The sequence below is a fragment of the Euwallacea similis genome, chromosome 20 (genome assembly GCF_039881205.1).
Source record: "Euwallacea similis isolate ESF13 chromosome 20, ESF131.1, whole genome shotgun sequence".
Classification (NCBI taxonomy): Eukaryota; Metazoa; Arthropoda; class Insecta; order Coleoptera; family Curculionidae; genus Euwallacea; species Euwallacea similis.
Genome location: NC_089628.1, coordinates 1,418,350 through 1,433,193, shown reverse-complemented (window position 1 = coordinate 1,433,193; position 14,844 = coordinate 1,418,350). Strand labels below are relative to the sequence as shown.

The 14,844-nt window shown below is 37.0% G+C and overlaps 1 protein-coding gene across 2 annotated transcripts; it reads left to right on the top strand.

Annotated features, from left to right (window-relative positions):
- AGO1 (protein argonaute-2) lies at positions 1-14,518 on the top strand. 2 transcript variants are annotated; one of them, XM_066400286.1, is made up of 15 exons: positions 1-489; positions 3,159-3,329; positions 6,500-6,765; positions 6,840-7,206; positions 7,258-7,335; positions 7,386-7,608; positions 7,661-7,769; positions 7,825-7,946; positions 8,169-8,349; positions 8,991-9,124; positions 9,415-9,599; positions 9,655-10,006; positions 10,161-10,494; positions 10,546-10,745; positions 10,982-14,518. In XM_066400286.1, exons 2-15 carry the CDS (start codon positions 3,176-3,178, stop codon positions 11,088-11,090), a joined length of 2,814 nt encoding a protein of 937 aa, XP_066256383.1. In that variant the 5' UTR covers positions 1-489; positions 3,159-3,175; the 3' UTR covers positions 11,091-14,518. The 2 variants fall into 2 exon arrangements, with proteins under 2 accessions (XP_066256383.1, XP_066256382.1); XM_066400285.1 differs by having other exon boundaries at positions 5-489; positions 8,169-8,361.
- The last annotated feature ends 326 nt before the right edge of the window (positions 14,519-14,844 follow it).

Below are 14,844 nucleotides of genomic sequence, written 5' to 3'. Positions count from 1 at the left end.
CAACAGGGTCGGCTCGCGCAGCCGTCACAGGCTGTGCGGAATCGAGACATCAAGCAACCCAGGCAAGCGAAGGTATCCAAAACAAACGACGAACGCCAGGGTCGTCAAGCAGCACGACGGTGGTGATTCGAAGTTGTTGTGATGGTGAATTCGACCGCAGAAAACAATTGTGGTGATGCGATTCGTACCGTATCTTAAGGTGTTCGTCCTAGAGTGTACCATTACGTGTAGTGTTTTGTCAGTCAATGTTCTGGACGCGGAATTGAATACCCGGGGCTACGTGCACGGTGCACGGGTATGATTTTGTCATGAAGCCCGACTTAGCCTTGACTCCTGTTATTTTGGAGATATTCGCTCGGAAGCCGGTTGTTGCTTGAAGGTACTTTCGTATTTACGATAACTATAGCCGTCCCCGTTTATCTGATTTTGCCGCTTTCGAGGGGTGTTTTACTGCGTGGGAGGGTTGTAGTGTTTTGCCGCCCGAAACAGGTAGGTTTTCGAAACGTGGACGTCTTTTGTACGTTTGTGGGGTTTTAATCGAATGGCGATGCCCAAGCTGAATTGTATATTGTGTTGGGATTATATTTACGTCTCGATTTACGCAGAACTGGTTAGAAAAGCTTTGAAAATGGTCTGGGAGACGAAAATAAAGTTGCGGTCATAAAATAAGCTCCCTGTGACAACCCTTTGCTGCCGCCCTGCGGTTGCCAAGGCGAAATGGACAAAACATCTTTTGTTTACAGATTCGCACACTAGAAACTTGGAACAGAAGTGACCCAAAGTCAAATAAACAAACAGTCAAAACAAATTCAATGTAAATTCGAGAAAAAATGTGAAAATTCAAGATGGCGCCTAAAACAAAACAAAGTTGATGGCCGTCGAAAATTGAAACGTTAGATTTTAACTGTGACAATGCCACGTTATAGAAGGGGGAAAGTTGTAGTGATGAAGTGTCAATTGTTTTTGCTTTAAAGAAGCAGAGGACAAGATAAAAATTGGTTCCTAAAATTTCACTTGTTTTTGAATAGGTCCGAAAGTCATTCCAAATTTTCCTCCTTCAACTCTAATTTGCGCAGCTTTTCCAGAACACACCGTGTATTTAAGGAAACCAGATCTTTTAATACTTTTTGACTGGTGTCAATGTCCTTTTAAATGTGTCAATTGTTTTAATTATCAACGCAACAATTCACGAAACAATTTCCGACATCAGATGTCTTCCCAGGCATCGTTTTCGAGTCACTTGGCTATTTTCCAAAATTCTAAGTGGCCTTCACTGTCAATTTCTGGCAATGACATTTGCATTTCAAAACATGTTGAGAATTATTTGTGTGTGCTTTTTAAAAAGGGAACTTCAAACATCCTATATCCGACCATGTATGATCGTCCAAAATTATTATAATATCTTGATATAAAATGCATAGTAACAGTAATCAATATCTGATAAAAATTTGAATAATTCGAATTTTGTAAGTGCACTAGGGAGATGTGAAGATAGCTAAATGGGAGGAATATAAAAGTAATGTGACTGATAAATATGAAGCCCAAAATTGTCAGCGATCGTCCACAAATGCCTCAACCAGAGTAATTACGCATGCGTCTGACTTGATTCATCGACGTTAACAAATTAGCCATTTTTGAAATGACACATGGTGCGCAATAGAAATACCGCCTCAAAAGCGTTTCTTCGATTGTTGCAATTTTTTGCCAGATTTTCATGTCAAATTGAGGTGTTTCACTTCGACGTACAGAACCTAATTCATTATAGTTAGACAAAAAAACTACGGGTGCTTGTCATGTTATTTTAAAATATTCTGTATGAATCCGGAAGATTGCCTACGTATATTCTAGGCCATTCTCTATAACCTGTTCAGAGACACTTTTATAACCACGCTGAAACGCGCTGATTTCCCGTTTGTATAAGCTCGAAATACTGGGAAACACGAATTTTCAATGGCAGAGGATTTTTTTTAGGTAAAAGCAAAAATATTCAATAAATTAATATTGAAAATTCCTTATCGACGATTTCATGTTTCTTATGCGATTAATGGTGATTGAAATACAGCACGTATCCCAATATTCTCGGAATCATACTCGAAATAATTTTACTTATAAGGGCAATTACTTTCGATAAGTAAATACTGATACTTTTAAGTAAACAATTAAATGTTCCACTTTCTCAATTAGTCAGTTAAGTCATGTTTGAACATGTGATAGATTTTCAGGGAATCCCCGTATGCGTCAATAATTATGATGTTTTGGTGCAATGAAATATTCGATTTTTGATTTTAAAACTCCAATACGCTTTTGAAGTAATCGATTCATTGTTGTATTTACGAAACAGCATTAATAATTCTCGTTAACATTATTATTGTTTTTTTTTGATAAAGTAGCAAGTAGAAATGAAATGCAAAGGTAGTAACTATTTACTTAACGAGTGCTATCAGAGATAAGAACAAAAATATCGCTATATCTGATGCACTTTTAGCAGCGCTACCAAATGCTCTTAACATAAGTAACAAAGGGTTTAGTAGGTATAAAAATAGTACAAAGGCATAGATTTGATTGGTGTTATAAACTGCTTCAAACGGAAATTTTCCTATAATTACGCAAACTTATTTTGTTATTTAAAACAACAACAATAACAATTGTACTCTGGGCTATAATCATTTTCTGCAAGAGGATGAAACAACTTTAAGAACATTTTAATGGGGATTTTCGGTAGAATACAATAGAAGTTGTTGGTGAAAATATGTATGTACCTAACTGCCGTGTTATTTAAAAACATGTAAGACTGTTAGATAAGCTCCAAGCTCTACACAGGCAAACTACATAATGTTAATAAAGAGAATGTATCAAAAGGTTCTGTAAGAATGCCTGCGTTACCAAAAATATAAAAATCGCGAAGCTGTTTGTTTGACCTCGTTTCATTTAAAAAAAGAAAAAGGAACTTTCCAAGACAGTTCTCGTCCCTCATTTTACGGTTTCACGGATTTCGTTTCGCAATGCGGTTTACTTGGTTTACATTAATAATAACTGACAATTTTTGTTTACTTATTCCGATATTCGGTATTGATTATTAATTGCTGGCGTATTAGCTCAAAAGAGTTACAATACCGATCAACTAAAGTGACACTAATCACGTTTTTCTCTTTGTATAGGAGTGGAATAATCCACTATGTCAGCCGAGACTGAGCTGACGATGCAATCGGGCCTTCAGCCTGTATTATTACCCCCCGATTTGACCACGCTCAGCCTCATTGGACATCGACCCCCAGCTCAAGGACCTCACATTGGGCATCCCCCCTCGCATACTATGCAGCAAACAAACGGTAATGTAGGATGTTTACTTTGTTCAGGTTACTTTATTTACTAACATTGCGTTATTATTGCTTATTGCTAAGGTCGTCCACCATTTTATCAAGGATTAAAATAATTGTTTCTTTTTATCTCCTCTTCAAATAATTTTTATCAAGAAATGTTGACATTGATTAATATTTCACATACAAATCTCTTTTTTTGTCTGATTTCTCCAATTATTTGCTTTATTTTCTGACTATTTATGCCTATCGTCACTCTTTACTTAACATAAGCGATTGTAAACGATGAAATTATTGTAAATGTTAAAAATACCACGCACGTCTTGGGCGTAGTATATTTAACATTTTTTCTTAGAACATTTAATTTCGTCACGTAGTTTCTCATAGGAATTGATTTCTGGCATAATTATTATTTTATTCGTAATATCCCAAAATTGTTGAATTAATTGTTTATTTTGGCAACGTTGCGAGAATATTTCGCCGTAGGTCCGAGCTCGATTCAAGCGGTTTAGGAAGAACAGTAATCTTAGCGCGCAGTTGCCACGTTCATGCACCATAAGGATTGTAAAATCAATCGCAGTAGCACAAACTATATGATTCACGCAAATATATATTTAAAATTTAAAATGATTATCGTCCCATTAAACTATTTTCATTACGATTGCTGATTGCAGTCTTTATTAACTTACGAATCGTTAAATAAATTGATAAAGATGTTCTGTATATTTTCAAGTATTTACTCAAAAACCACTTCAATAATTATTAAAAGCCCTACAGATTTTTTCTGTGCAAAATTTTCCGTTTTTTAGATTCTTTGCCATTACAATATTCTTAAATGAGCCTACAAAAACAAACTATTGGCAACGCTGCAAGTTACTTGAAATTTCCTTTTAATTCCACATCCGAAAAAAGAACTAGAATCCCCATTAAATGCTAACGATACCAACAAGGACGGAAAATGAATGTGATGTCTGCTGCGTCTTGCAACAATTGGCGAGCGGGACGCGACGACGTACGAGGCGAATTGAACAGCCGAACAGCCAATAGATTGCAAATGGCCGCCGTGCTTTTGTAACGCTAAAGACCATCATTTTTTGGAAATTTTAGTGAGTGGTGTGCGTGTGCTTGTGTGACTATTTATTTATTTATATTACGAAATGTTCCAAGGACCCGGAGGACGTAAGTTGAATCTACCACGACGGGTCGCGTCCCTTTAATTCGACTTTGTTTTCCACGCTTCAGCGATGCATTCCCCATTCTCCTGTCATTCTTTGTTTTGAATTTTTCTTGCTTTTTGCACTTTATAGAGGTTTAAAGGGCGTTTTTTTCTCCAAAAGTAGTGTGAAATGCCAGTTTTTGGCCGAAATAATGCAAATGTGTGGAATTCCAGTTGGAGATAGTGACCAAATAGTAAAAATTCCGAACATATCAAAACTAACCTATGAATGGCTTTTTTAAACCATTAATCTATCCAGAAATAAGGTCATAAGTTGTTCCTTGTAATTTTGACTTCCTCGAATCCAATGGTATATTTTTAGATGTTTGAGGTGTGTGTTTAAATAAATTGTTGCTAATGTAGCATTCAACATTAACATTATATTCTTAAACTTCCTCAGATTTTCCATTGTTCCACGTAGCCCATGGAATTTTATTTCTATCTATCTCCCTTTTATACTAATGAGGAAGACAGGCAAGAAATGTCACTGTTAATTTATCTAATGATCTATCGAGTTGCCATAAAAGAAATATGTACTTCTCGATGCTCATTCTCTCAGTAAACTTAAATTTTTGTTAATCTGAAAGTTATTTGATCATCTTTTGTAACTTCTTAATTCTCTGCAGTCCTGTTTTAAAAAATAAGAGCCAATCAGCTATGAAGATAGAATTATGTTAATATTGCCTCACAAATATTTAGGTAGAATCATTAGCCTTCTTATAAGCAAACTTAATAAGTGAAATACATAAGTAACATAAATTGCCTCATCTAATCAAAGGATATTATATACAGAGCTACTAATTTACAATGCAAAACCAACATAATTAGTTAGGAATTGTTGAAATGCCTTTCTAATTTAAAATGTCAATAAATGATACATAGTTATGTTACATTAATTGTTTTGTATTTGTATGAAATAATGTCTATTTGAATTAAAAAAATACTTAAAAAAATAATTTAGCTCCTGTTTCCCTTGTAATTGTGTGAAAACTATTTGGCCCAGTCTGCAGCAGGTCATTGACCTGTCTAGCAGGAGAGCCAACAAACTGAAAGATATTGATCAATAGATGAGGAGAGGCTGGGCCTTATTTAACCTAATATACAAGTTAATAATAATTAAGCATCCCTTAGAAGATGATTAAATTTTGATGTTGATTAGATGGGCAGTAGTTATTTTCTCTGTTACCTTGAATTTATTTACTGTTTTCTTTTACACATATTGTGCTCACAAAGAAGTCTTAGATGAATAGATGTAGACATATCTTTTTTTTTTTGCATTTCCATTTATTTTTATCACTCAATCTAAAAAAAAATGTATATAGCAGAATACTACTAAGAACGAAAAATATCTTTAAAATCAGCTTACTAGACTTTTATGGTTGCCGTCAAATACAGAAGTCAAAAAAGTTTTTAAATGAATAATGGTTTCCAATTTGGTCAGTGATACATCACAAAAAAGTTATGGCAGGTATCTAACCCATGAAAAGCATGGTCCACAAAATAAGCATTGATTATGATATGACATATTTCATATCATTTGGAATTCCTTTAATTTTCAAAACGGGAATACCAATAAATATTAAAAGTTCTTATTGTGCAATATATAGCTACATGTGACATATAATATATATAATAATTTTTGGAATTTAAGTACTTTTCAGTGTTACCTACCAATATCAAAGTTACAAATTATTATTTTTAGTTATAATTTCCTCTGAGATCCCCTGGTAATATTATCTATCAATGAAGGTAATCTTATCTGCCATTTATTTAGAACTGAAGTATTTAGGGCCGTCCACCATTTAATTGCCTAACAGTACCTTGGTAGTCTCAGGCTGATGATGGCAATAATCTATACTTAATTAATATTTAATGTGACTAATTAACTACCTTAAAACAATAATTAAGAAGAATATTTTGTAAGTCTGAATGCCGTTGTACAATATTATTAATGATTATTTTGCAGCAGGCACCTCTGGCACTCCCATGGGCCCCACCACCACTACTTCCACGGCGGTAGCTCTCCCGGGACCCACAAGTGGAACTCCTGGTCCTTTGGCGACGGTTTCACCTCCCGCAGAGCCTCCTGTGTTCCAGTGCCCGCGGCGGCCCAACCTGGGCCGTGAAGGGCGTCCCATAGGGCTCAAAGCCAACCATTTCCAAATATGCATGCCTCGCGGATTTGTGCATCATTACGATGTCAACATCCAACCAGATAAATGTCCTAGGAAGGTAGGTACAGATCTCGATACATTTCGGTCTGCAGCTTGATTTGGAAAGGTTTGGAAACGCACAATTTCTTGCAGGTTAATAGGGAAATTATCGAAACTATGGTAAAGTCCTATGGGAAAATCTTCGGTAATTTGAAGCCGGTGTTCGACGGTCGTAACAATCTTTATACTCGCGATCCGTTGCCCATCGGGAATTCTCGAGAAGAACTGGAGGTAACCTTGCCTGGTGAAGGAAAGGACCGTTTGTTCCGCGTCAGCATTAAATGGGTGGCCCAAGTGTCTTTGTATGGGTTGGAAGAAGCCTTAGAAGGGAGAACCCGGCAAATACCATACGAAGCCATTTTGGCCTTAGATGTCGTCATGAGGCATTTGCCTTCAATGAGTTATACCCCAGTGGGCAGGAGCTTCTTTAGTAGTCCTGAAGGATACTACCATCCCTTAGGTACGTTTTCTTATTGTTCCTAATGATTTATGTCTAATGAGATTGATGCAGGTGGTGGCAGAGAGGTATGGTTTGGATTCCATCAGTCAGTGAGGCCCAGTCAATGGAAGATGATGCTCAATATTGACGGTCAGTTGTGAATTCTTTAAAGGTTTTTGCATTTTACCATTGTTTTTTAGTGTCTGCAACTGCATTTTACAAAGCGCAACCTGTGATAGAATTTATGTGTGAAGTATTGGATATTAGGGATATTAACGAGCAGCGCAAGCCATTGACCGATAGCCAGAGAGTCAAATTTACAAAGGAAATCAAAGGACTAAAAATTGAAATTACGCATTGTGGGGCCATGCGTAGGAAATATAGAGTTTGCAATGTTACAAGAAGGCCTGCGCAAATGCAATCGTATGTGATTCGCCTTTAATACCTTTTGCTTGCTTGAATTAGTTTCTTATAGATTCCCGTTGCAATTGGAAAATGGGCAGACTGTGGAATGTACAGTGGCCAAATATTTCTTGGATAAATATAAGATGAAATTACGATATCCTCATTTGCCATGCCTCCAGGTAAGTTTTATATGGCCATATGTCAGTGTGTCAAGGAGGGTTTTGTATCTTTTAGGTGGGACAGGAACACAAGCACACCTACTTACCATTGGAAGTCTGTAATATCGTCGCTGGGCAGCGGTGTATCAAAAAATTGACTGATATGCAGACTTCGACTATGATTAAAGCAACCGCCAGGTGAGCATGTGTTTTATTATTTAGGAATTAACCTGGTGTATGCTGGATTTCATAAGGAAAACCTACCTCTTAAACTCTTTTTTTTATCTTTACAAACTCGTCTAACAGGTAGCTGTATGTGCTAAATTCGTTGTTATAATTTTTCTCTGGCAATTGGAATCTCAGTTTGTGAGAATAACAGAGTTGACAGTCTGTTTACTTAAGAGAATTTTGTCTTTGCAGGTCTGCTCCAGATCGCGAGCGCGAAATCAATAATCTTGTCCGCCGGGCGGACTTCAACAACGATGAGTACGTCCAAGAATTCGGACTGACGATCTCGACGAGCATGATGGAAGTGAGGGGACGCGTCCTGCCGCCTCCTAAGTTGCAGTACGGAGGGCGGGTTGCATCCCTCAGCGGACAGGTGGGCTGGCACGTTAGTTTCCTCGTTGTATTTATTTATTTTAGATTTAGTAGCTGCGAAACAAAGACGGCTGAAGTTGCAGTGTCAATATAAGTTCTTTCTTCAGCCGTCTTTTATACTTGGCTGAATTCGAGTTTTAAATTAAACCGATTTCAACACTAGTATTTAGACGTTTTGCTTTGCCTTCGTTGCGCTTTTTTGTCAAGGTATTTTTTATGTCTGTATTTGCAAGTGTAGGTGTATGCACCAATGTAGTTTTGCACATTTTTAAGTGGGTAGTCGTGTTGCACATTTATGGTAGTAGTTTGAAGGCGATATTTTTCAGTTAATCATCAATATACAAAAGTACTTATATACCAGAAATATAAGTTTCATTTAGTTAATGTAGTCTCTTTTGGAAGTTTAATATTCAGGTTTTTGATGAAAAACATCGTTTTTTCTGCCCACTAAAGTAGTCTTTAATATGAATTATTATCAATATAAACTGAGAGAAGAATATACAGATTGATGACAAAAATATCAAAGAACACAACCTGGGGAAAAAGTTAAACTAAACTCTTTGTTAGTCACAGAAAGAAATTTAATTCAGAAAAGTTCTGCCCATGTTTTATCAGTTGTACCAGGGTTCCTAATTCTTGCAGAGCAAGCAGCAAGCCTGTCCAAATCAAGGGGTATGGGACATGAGAGGAAAACAATTCTTCACTGGCGTTGAAATCAGAGTGTGGGCCATAGCGTGTTTTGCACCCCAACGTACTGTACGAGAAGATGCCTTAAGGTACGTAACTGAAAAATTTATGACATTTGGATTATAATTAGACAGCATATTTTTAGATTCGTGAAATGTTACTAAAGCATTTTAAATTTGCTGAATGAAATTTTTTTTATATAATTGCAAAATGCATAAATAGGTTTTAAATGATGGTAGTGAGCAGTATGGTAAAGTTCAAAATTGGAGCACCCCCACAAAAATCTTTTAAGTTTACATATACTGTCTTTAAAATGCCTTACCAATTTATTCTGCTCCTGTAATCTTTGTTCTAAACTGATCCTGTCTTAAATTTTCAGAAACTTTACTCAACAATTACAAAAAATATCAAACGACGCCGGCATGCCCATAATAGGCCAACCATGTTTCTGCAAGTATGCCACTGGTCCGGATCAAGTGGAGCCGATGTTCAGATACTTGAAGACCACCTTCCAGGCCTTACAGTTAGTTGTTGTGGTGCTGCCTGGCAAAACTCCAGTTTATGGTTAGTCCTTCTATTGATTAATCCGTAAGTTTTTACCCTAAATATGACATTTCAGCCGAAGTAAAACGTGTGGGAGACACGGTCCTCGGTATGGCAACCCAATGTGTTCAGGCGAAAAACGTCAACAAGACGTCGCCGCAAACTTTATCCAATTTATGCCTCAAAATCAACGTGAAGTTGGGCGGCATCAACAGTATTCTGGTGCCGTCGATTCGCCCGAAAATATTCAACGAACCAGTGATCTTTTTGGGCGCTGATGTCACTCATCCTCCTGCAGGCGATAACAAGAAACCATCTATTGCCGCAGTCGTTGGGTCTATGGATGCTCATCCATCGAGATATGCCGCCACTGTAAGAGTACAACAACACCGACAGGAGATTATACAGGAACTTAGCTCGATGGTTCGGTAAGTTACGAGTGTATAGTGGCAATTGTACCTTCAGATGTATAAAATAACTGGTTTCATTAAAAATATCAGAATATGCGCATTTTTGCGCATCTTGTACCTTTTGCCGTTTGCATAATGTATGTACTATTATTGACGATTTGATTGTTTTCAGAGAACTGTTAATAATGTTCTATAAATCGACCGGCGGCTACAAACCTCACCGTATTATTTTGTATCGTGATGGCGTGTCTGAGGGTCAATTCTTGCAATTGCTGCAACATGAATTGACCGCGATTCGCGAGGCCTGTATCAAACTGGAAACCGATTACAAGCCAGGTATCACATTCATTGTGGTGCAGAAGAGACACCACACGCGCCTGTTTTGCGCCGATAAGAAAGAGCAAAGCGGAAAGAGTGGAAACATTCCGGCCGGCACGACAGTGGACGTTGGGATTACCCATCCTACGGAGTTTGATTTTTATCTGTGCAGTCATCAGGGTATTCAGGTAAGTTTTCTATTGTGCGTTTATGCAAGGGTGTATATTTGTGTTTTACAGGGTACCTCCAGACCGTCTCATTACCATGTGTTGTGGGACGACTCGCACTTAGACTCGGACGAACTCCAATGTCTCACTTACCAGCTGTGCCATACTTACGTGCGCTGCACCCGGTCAGTTTCCATTCCAGCGCCGGCGTACTATGCACATCTTGTGGCATTTAGGGCTCGATATCATTTAGTTGAAAAGGAACATGACAGGTAAGAGTCAGTGCGATGCATCGAGAACTGTGTTGATCTGCTATGTATGAGATAACAAGTCCACTTAGAGTAAATCTAACCAAGCTTGTATGCAAGTGTTTATGGATGTTGCGTTAATTATTCCACTTTTCTCAGGTGAAAATTTCACTGTCGAGTAATACGCCTAGCCTTGAATATGTTCTTCTTGTCTCTTTTTTAATGCGTAAGTCTAAATTGATAAATATTTCTTTTTTCAGTGGCGAAGGATCTCATCAATCTGGTTCATCGGAAGACCGAACACCGGGTGCCATGGCTAGAGCGATTACCGTCCACGCTGACACTAAGAAGGTCATGTATTTCGCTTAGGATGCACCTTCGCTTAAGAAAATCGAGCGCGGCAGGAGGTAGCAGGCAGCCAAAACTTAGATTAACGGAAATTTCGGTGACCAAAATATCGTCGAACTTTTTTCTACCGAGTTCGTTCGTTAGTACAAACTTACATGATCTGTTAACGCGTCTTCAGGTCTTGGATAAGCGGAGTCGAATGTTTTTTTTTTAATATTTACTATTAAGATTGCTACTTTTCAGTTTCGAAATAAAACTAGCACTCATAGTTTTGATTGGGGGATGTACGTGACGTCAGGGATTACAAAAAAGTTGGATTATGTGCCTGAACTCCACCATGAGTGTTAGTAGAAAGGGTGGTTTAGGGAAAGTCGGCCGCAGTGCTAGGGACACGTTTCTATAGTTATAGAGACCCTCTCCTAGCGCTCTGGGTTGTTTGGCCTTATTGTGAAGCTCGGCTAGAGCTAATTCAATCCTGTAGGTAAGTCGAATGTTATTCAGATGAGGGTTTCTTTTACAAACCTTAGATTAGTAAATTTAACTGAGATGTCTGCTACAGGGTCGGACTATAAAGAAAGTGTTTGGCAAATCCTAGGAAAAATCAGTACTCTGCAAGACACGCGTTAAAATATGTTCAGAAAAATTAAAATCTCGCGAAACCATAATTATTTTTATATTGTGGTGAAAGCGCTATATTCTGATTATGTAAAATAATCAACGACTTATACCGTACACGGTGCTGGGTGGCAAATCATGACGAAACCAAAGCAAAGCGCGAGACGGCCAAAATGTAATATGTGAAATAGGTATTTTTATTAGAACTAGAATATCCTCAAACTTATTTTGATTCTATGTCTACCAGTGCAGCGAGTGAAGCAATGGGTATGTTATCTGGAATTTCTTTTACTTCGCATGTGGAGTATCTACTACATCAATGAATTGCTTCAGTTAAGCGGAATGGATACCCTACATACGAAGTAGACACTTGAAACATTAGTAAAATACTAAATGAGCATAAAAAGTCCTCTTCGGTCTGTTTTTAACTTCCTCATTAACGAAGCGCTTGCAATAGTACATTCATATGAAGTTTTTGCCACATTTTTGGTCTTACAGCGCCCTGTTAAAAGGTTTAATACCAGTTTTGAGGCAATTTGTATACAAACACTTTTGCAATTTATATAATACTCTTCTGGTCCTCATCCCTTAATTTTCAGTTGTTTGTACAGAATCCTTATACGATTTAGAACAATTTTACAATGCACTGCGATTATTAATTGTTGTATTTTGTGGCAGACATCTCGATGGTAGAATTCTTATCTTTACACATCGCAAGGACTAATATTAAAATTGTCAACTTCACAGTTATTGAAATGCTTCCGTGATTTGAAGATGAGGATTCTCGCAATACAAATGCGCCCAAAATAGGGCACGTCATATGTGCGTCAGTGTGTAGCTCTCGTAAGTCTTTCTCTATATTCCATTTAACGGTGGTCAAATGCAAGCTTTAATAGAGTGTATACTTATTTTTTTGATGGGTGTGCGGGTTAAATTTCGAATTATTGCTTAATAGTTCAGGTCCGCCGACAATTCCTTCCTTCAAAAAAGAAGAGATCAATTGGCCTCATTAGGGCCCACAAAATTTCTGTTGATGTGCTCAAAGTACTGCTTTAAAAGGTAAAGTAGACGAATTCCCACTTGTGTCCAATCAAATTTTAAGTTGTTAGCGGCAATCTGCTATTATTTATCCATATCCAGCACTACTTTGATGCGTGCAAGTTATGAAAAAAAGTATTGAAATGTTATATTTATTGTGTATATTCTTAGACAATAATGATTTCCATGGGTCGAAACAATTAACTACAAATGCATTCCACTTAAGCACAATCTTCTCTAAATTATCAGAAACTAGGATCTCTCGGACGTGTCGATGACGTATCCTCGAAAGGCATATCAGTCTTTAATTTTAAAAGGGTAGTTCCAACTGTAAAGTGAATATCGGCCGCAGGTCCTTTTTTCTGACAAGTGTAAAAGTCTATTTATTGTAGGAGGAATGAATATTATTAATATTATTTATTTTATAAAATTATGGCGAGAAATACATTTGGGGTGAAGCTAATAGGATTACAAATGAGCAAAAATTAAGCCGGGGATAATCGCTGATTAAAGCAAATCGTACTAAATAGGGTAATACTTAGGCTTAGCGCTCCTTGATCTCGGGAATCATTGATAGATGTTGCACGATGCCAAAGATTTCCATGCCAATATTGTGTTGAGGAACAGTATCTAACGCGTACTTAATAGCTATCCGTTCCCATGTTGGACAGTACAAAATAACATTTTCGCGGGCCTAACCTTCTTTGATAATAATCGCCGCAACGTTCTAGTCATTTTTGCCTTTTCAAGCACGAAAATCAATCAATTCTTAGTCTCGAGACTCAAATTTATCAATGATTTCTGACCCTCTTTATTGTTTATTACCAAAAAAAGAGCATTCTATGTTGATGATTTGTTATTACTCCTTTAGGTTGTACGTCTTTATGATCCTTTTTGTGGTCAACGTTAGCTCTTAGTTACTTAATATTAGACACTCTTTATTAGTTCTTCCTCAAACGAATAATGCAAATAATAGTAATTTTAGTCGCCCCGTTGCATATCACTTCTTTTAGTATTCTTAAGATCGTGTTGCCAACTATATCTTTCATTAGTTTAGATGAACCAGTACAAAGTAAAAAAGTGTGGGCCGACTCTTTTCAAATAGTTAAGTCTACTTTTTTTTAATGCATTTCTAAGTGTAAGGAATACATTCCTCTATCTAAGAGTTCACGTACACTAGTCCTTCTATCATCTAGTTGGATTAGAAATTAGTAATAGTTGCGCCATCTGTAGTAACGGATGCGTATCCAAATTCATTTTTGTTTTAAGCGGTTTCTGCGCACACGTACATAAATATCTAATGTTGATCTCCAATCCATTGATTAATTGACGTGGATCTCAAATCTAAATCGCTGGTTATTGTTACCATCAAGTCTTGTGTAGAGGTCTGTGATATTTATATTATGCGGCGTTTATTTAATTGTTTTAATTATTCAAAACTGAATTGATGAAATTTTCTGGAAAGCACATTAGAAAGGAAAAAAACATGCCATTTTAACCCTAAAATAATTATTAATAATAAGGCGGGTACTTACGCCAACAGTTTCTTTATCTAGCTGGTAAAATATTTTTACGCATACAGGTAACTCAGCCGAACATAAAGTCTTGCTAAATTGGCTCTAAAGATCTCTATTCGTCCCCAAGCTTTTTTACTTTGTGGTAAAAGTGTTTAGCGACCTTTCGAATTTAGTTACGTGTGTGACGAAATGCCAAGGAATATTTTTTATTATTTGATTTTTGTTGTTAGGGCTTTATTTACTGTGTATTTTATCAGCTAATAAAAATGATTAACTTTCCTGGAAATTTTTTGTGCAATGAGAGTGACCTTCATGCTTTTGACCTTTTTTGTTTCAGAACGGTTCGACTATTTAAAATGAAGTTTTTAGATGCTGATATGCTACAAGAATACTTTGATGACACAGAAAAGATCGGATGTAGCGAACAATTTCCGATGGTCTAATAAAATGTGTACTATTTTGGTGGATTTTTCGAACGGCAGGCTGCTATTTATTAATTCCCTTATAACGTCGTTTTATGCCCTAAATGCGTCATATGCTTCAGAAATGAAAGTTGTGTCTATGAATAATGCTTGAGCAACGCCTTATTAAATAATAAATAAAAT